Genomic DNA, 6040 nt, shown 5'->3' on the forward strand with positions numbered 1-6040 from the left:
TTTCTTACATCTGACTATAAAAATATAATAAAATAAAAAATATAATTAATTTCACACTTTGTAGATACATTCAAAGTCTACAACATATTGAACAAAGAACTGTTTGTGAGTGCAAACTTCTTACGGTTTAAATATGCATAGATTACACATACAGTACACCAAGTTCACCACTTTGTGAAAAACTGTGCGGGCAAACAGTTGAACAATTTAAAAACAATGTTTCTCAACATAAATAAAATGCAAAATGCATAATATCACAAAAAGATTAAAGCTGAAAGGCACATACAGGTTTTCAGCAACATTTGCTGCCATCCAGACGACGTCTTTTTCAGAAATTCAGAATGAGTGTATATTTGCAAAATACATTAATGTTATTCAGTTTGAATATTAAAGATATTGTCTTGTCTATGTCTTTTGCAAATCATTGCATCCTGAGATTATTTATGTCTTTACATACAAACTTTTTTGGAAGTGGGGTTTGTACATTTGCTGTTGACGTGTGTTTTCATTCTCTCCAGTGGCATCCTGATAAAACTAGTGTATTTAACTGTTTCATTAGTTCATTTTCTGACTCTGTTTCCAGATGAAGTTCATTTCGTACAGTAGTTCTCCTGTTTCCAGATGTCACTTTCGGAAACACCCTACACTATCTTATACAGATATGCAGCTTTCTGAGCTGTTGGCTGGTGGCGCTTTAGTCTTTATATGCTTCAGCAGACGTTTTTCCTGCAAAGAGAAAAACATGAATTTAGATTGCGGCATGGGAAAGAGATTTTAAAAAGCCAAGCTCAAAAGAGAAAGGAAGTATTCTGTTTCAGTATCTATCTGTCAATTAAATAAGGAGTTAAGAAAGGTGGAAGAGGGAATTTCTAATCCTCAGCACTCACAGTTACAAAACGGTAGGTCTGTGGAGTGAATTTATACTCCAGGTACTCTGAGATTTGGTTGGAGGGAGCGAGCACATGGAGGTGGAGGTGATCAACTGAAGTGTAGGGAGGTTGGTGGAACCCCAGCCTGTGGAAAAAACACATCAATACTGAGATCAGGTAACTGACTGAAACAAGTCAAAGTACAGTTCCATCATCCAGTAGAAATTCCAGAGGAGGAATGAAACACTTCAGCAAATAACAACCTTAGATTTTTGTGTCCCCATCCCTCATTGCTGTTCAAGCTACAGTCACATAGTTTATGGCAGTTTTACTTAAAGGTGCATCATATATTTATAAAAATATTGTTGCACCGTGCTCCAATCACAGTTGAGCAGGCTGGGTACTTAAACGCTTTCCTCTCATGTTTCCTGCTATGCACTAGTCTAGTCTCTGTTGAAAAGAAAAACACCTTTTGACGGTGGTTAAAAAATGTTGCTGGGGGATCTGTTCCATCAACATTCACATTTTAACCTACCTAATGTTAGCAAAATGCTAGCAACTAGGTAGCCAATATAAATCAGTCATTAGCTAACTAGCTGGCTAGCATTTTGCTAACAATCAGCTAACTTAAGATGGAACCCTGTATGTTGCTCTTACAGAAAAAGGGGAAAGGTGACTGACTTTTTTTTTCCCTAAAGATCAAATGATTGCTCGACCAGCAACTGGCGTTCACGTCATGCACACAGCGACACAGACGGCGACGTCACAGCTACATTCGGTGTCACCCACACACGCATGCCAACATGTCGTCTGCGTTAAGGGGAGCGACAGACTCCACGAACAGGATAAAGAGAAGAGTTCAGGAAAGAAGTCTGGAGATGGGGAAGACGCTGGGACGGCTCTGTCCAACAGTAACAAAATCCACTTACCAGCACACCTGAAGCTCACTAATTAACATATATAGATATATTTTGTTTGTTACTGGACTATTGACCCTTCTCAGCACCAAATATAAAACCTTCATGGATAAAAAAAATTCCAAAAAGTGTCATAATTGACCTTGTTTGTAGTTTTTTAGTTTTTCAAAATGCTTTTTGGGCAGTTTTTCTGCTGCAATACTACGAGTGGCCACTGGGAAAAACTGGAAGCAAGACTGAATGGAAAGTTACATTAAATATTAATCTAGATCAACTGTTAGCTAGCCAGTTACATCTGACAGCAAATGTTAGTGAAACGCTAGCTAATTAGCTAGCTTTACATTAATCATTAGCTAGCTAGCTAGAGTTTTGCTAATGTTAGTTAACTAAAGACGTGACTATATATTTGTCGCTTTTGCAGGTCCCCCAACAACATAATAACTCTTATTTCTACTCTTTGTGCTAAGCTAAGCTAACTGGCTGTAGCTTTATATTTAACACACAGACATGTGAGCGGTACAGATCTTTTTACCTGAAGTGTCCGCCGTCTCCACCAGAAAGTGAATTAGCATATTTCTCAAAATGTTTGAAGGAGAGGAAAAAACAAACACAACCAGTACCTGTCTTCATCTACCTTATGTTGTCCGTATCAGTGATCCCCTGCTCGTGCAGCACGGCTTTCCCCATCTCAGCCATCCGTTCAACTGTTGGATAAATGTTTTTGTTAATTCTCTGTAAGACCCTGATTAGATCAAACTTATGGCAGCAGGACGTAGCTTCAATATCACCCTATTAAACTGAGGCAACTGAAGAAATAAAAGAGCTGAGTAATAAGGTCCTACTAGCTTAAGTATAGTGAAAGTAAATGCAGAAGTAGCAGTGGTATTGTTGCAGTAGTTTGTACTGATCTTCTATAACTGACCGAGGCCGGTGTGTCCTCTGTGCAGAGAGTGGCAGTTCTCTATGTGCTGTATGGGAACGATGAGGTAATGATGAGGAGCAGCAGGATAAATGTCTCTGAAACACACCAGCTCCTTGTTCTGTTGGAGGAGAAACACACACGTCAGGCCAAGAAGTGCAGCAATATTTCAAACAAGTGAAAGTAAATGGACCCTGTGATGAGAAATTTGTGGTAAGCTTCAACTTGACACACAGGCAGTGCAAAGTTCTTCACATCACAAAATTAAAACAACACAGACAACGATTAAAAAAAACACAACACATGGCACATTCCCAGTTATTGTATATGGTATTTCTGTTTTTATTTTATTTCTTACTAGATTTCCCCTTGCGCTAATACTTTTTCATGCTGCTGTCTCAAATTAAATTTCACCAACTGGAGATCAATTAAGATACATCTTATCTTGTCTTATATTTTTCAAGAATAAAAATTACAACAATAAAACTTGTTTTTTTTTTTTGTAATAAATAAAGCCCAATAAAAATAAAATAAAGTAAAATAAAACAAAATAACTGAATAAAATAAAATAAAATAATGTTATTTCTATTTTTCTTTTATCTCTTACTACATTTCCTCATGCGCTGCAACTTTTGTTTTGCTGCTGTGTCAAATCGAATTTCACAATCAATAAATATCCATCTTGTCTACTATTTTTCCAAGAGTGAAAAATTACAAAAACAAAACAATAATTTAAAAAGTCAATAGAATAGAATAAAATAAAATATAATGAAAAAAATAAAATAAAATCAGGGATCAAAATAATGTAAGAAACGAAAATGAAAATGTAAAAATAAAGGTTATGACATTACTCAAAATTAAAAGCCAGATTATAAAAATAGGTCTTTAAAAGTACAGAAGGCGCGTGCAACTCTACCATCCCTGAAAATTCAAAGAAGAGTTAAGAAGTTTATCGAGGTATATTTTTAACCTCTAACACCTGTGAAACCTACATTGCTGCTGATACAAAGGTGTAATCTGCTGTCATCGTAACAACGTTAGAACGTCAACTTTAGCTGTACATTTATTTAAAACTATCTTACCTTTTTAATAATCGTTGTCTCTTTGTCTCGATCGTTGGCTATCAAACAGAAAATACAACTTTCATCTATTTCTTTACTGGAGTTTGATGCGTTCAGCGACATGTTTCTGTCTCTACCTGGAACAATTTGTGGTCACTTCCTGAAACATACCAAAATACTCGCTGCCGGGAAACAGCGTGACAAAGATCGTCTGTGTTTGCGAAGATGGATTACTGAATGTTTTTCTAGGAGCTCACAAATCCCAAAGTCAAAGACTGAGCAGAAGGCAGTTCAATGAGCACCTATTGCTAGATTTTCAAAAATAATTAAAAATTATTTAAAGGGCATTACAGGGGGGAGAATTATCCCATTTATTTAATATTTATTAAATGCAGATCAGACTTGTTTGTGATCTTCACTTCCTTCAATCAGGATACAAAAAAGGTAACAGTTGTGAAAAAGCAATCAGATTACAGATGCATTTAGAAGGATGAGCCTAAATATTTAAAATACATTTTCAAATAAAGAACGATATGTTTCTATGCACAGTGTTTGCACATTATGACACTTTATGAGGCTCACAACACCACTGTGGTCTCGGTGAAACCAACTAATCTTACAGACAGTTCATCATCATGGCCTCCTCTTGAGAAAAAAAAAATTGCTATGACTATGTGGAAATTTCAATGTTATAATTGCTGACGTTAGCTACACAGACTAATGGTTCATGTTAGCTAAACAGACCAACCGTTAAAGTTAGTGACACAGACCAACTGTTAATGTTAGCTACATAGACCAACCACTCACATACACAGATTAACCACTAATGTTAACTACACAGACCAACCATTAATATTAGCGACACAGACCAACTGTTAATATTAGCTACGTAGTCCAACCACTCACATTAGCTATACAGACTAACCACTAATGTTAGCTACACAGACCAACTGTTAATGTTAGCTACACAGACTAACCACTAATGTTAGCTACACAGACCAACTGTTAATGTTAGCTACATAGTCCAACCACTCACATTAGCTATACAGAATAACCACTAATGTTAGCTACACAGACCAACTGTTAATGTTAGCTACACAGACTAACCACTAATGTTAGCTACACAGACCAACTGTTAATGTTAGCTACATAGTCCAACCACTCACATTAGCTATACAGAATAACCACTAATGTTAGCTACATAGACCAGCTGTTAATGTTAGTGACACAGACCAACTGTTAATGTTAGCTACATAGACCAACCACTTACATTAGCTACACAGACTAACCACTAATGTTAGCTACATAGACCAACTGTTAATATTAGCTACATAGTCCAACCACTCACATTTGCTACACAGACCAACCGTTATATATTAGCTATACAGACAAACACGAACATAAAATCCAGCCAAAAATACAATTAAGTTCAATATGGACATAAAGTTTAAGTCCAAAATAGAATAGGTTTTATCTCGTCTATAACTGATATTGATTAAATTGCATCATGCTTCATTGAGACCCACAACCTACAGATTTTTACAATCTAAAAAGAGGAAATGTGTGCTTTTCTTGCTAATAGCCTGATTTATTCATGGTAGCTGTCTTGTGCACAAGAGCAGAGGCTGAGTGAGGCCTCTTCGCTGATGTTCATTGCAGCTAATCAACTTTATTCATTTAATTCAATTCAAATTAGGCTAATTAATTTAGATATGGAAGTGAGTCAGCTTTAATCTATTGAGCAGCTCATCTTCTCAATTAGTGATCTTCGAGAGGTGCTGACCTCCTGTCACCACTCTGTTATAACATTGGACATGATGTCTGGAAACTGTGTTGCACCAAATTTCCTATAATTTTAGTTCTAATCAAAGTTTGGCAATTCAGGTTTAAAATGAGTAAATCCAGTTTTTAAATTAGGTAGAGCTCTGTTGCACAATTAAAAACTAATCTTCATTTATTAAATCCAAGTTTATTAACGTTGGCCAAAAGGAAACAGAATTTAATGAAGAGCTTTGTTTCCCAAAATTAAAAAAAGATAAATAAAAAACATTACATTGTTTGCTAGCTAGCTAAAACGTTATAATAAGTAATAAAGTAATAAACCTGGACTGACTGAACTGAGATCAGTTTTTAATTGTGCACCAGAGCTCATTTTAACTTTAAAACTGGTTTTACCCATTTTAAATCCAATTTTGCTAATTTGAATGGAAGTTATCTTGGATTAAACTAATCTTTGTTGGTACAACCCAGACTATAATTTCAAGATAGTTTCAA

General features: G+C 35.7%; 1 protein-coding gene across 1 annotated transcript; it reads right to left on the reverse strand.

The window, feature by feature from the left end:
• Positions 1-6: 6 nt before the first annotated feature.
• LOC146314610 (adenosine 5'-monophosphoramidase HINT3-like) lies at positions 7-3927 on the reverse strand. The gene is made up of 5 exons (XM_084738068.1): positions 3788-3927; positions 2709-2826; positions 2421-2490; positions 888-1014; positions 7-726 (listed from the first exon to the last, which is right to left on the reverse strand). The coding sequence occupies exons 1-5, from the start codon at positions 3887-3889 to the stop codon at positions 652-654; spliced, it is 492 nt and encodes a 163-aa protein (XP_084594194.1). The 5' UTR covers positions 3890-3927; the 3' UTR covers positions 7-651.
• Positions 3928-6040: the final 2113 nt, after the last annotated feature.

This window comes from Lutjanus erythropterus, chromosome 15 (genome assembly GCF_056507025.1).
Source record: "Lutjanus erythropterus isolate fLutEry1 chromosome 15, fLutEry1.hap2, whole genome shotgun sequence".
Lineage (NCBI taxonomy): Eukaryota > Metazoa > Chordata > Actinopteri > Lutjaniformes > Lutjanidae > Lutjanus > Lutjanus erythropterus.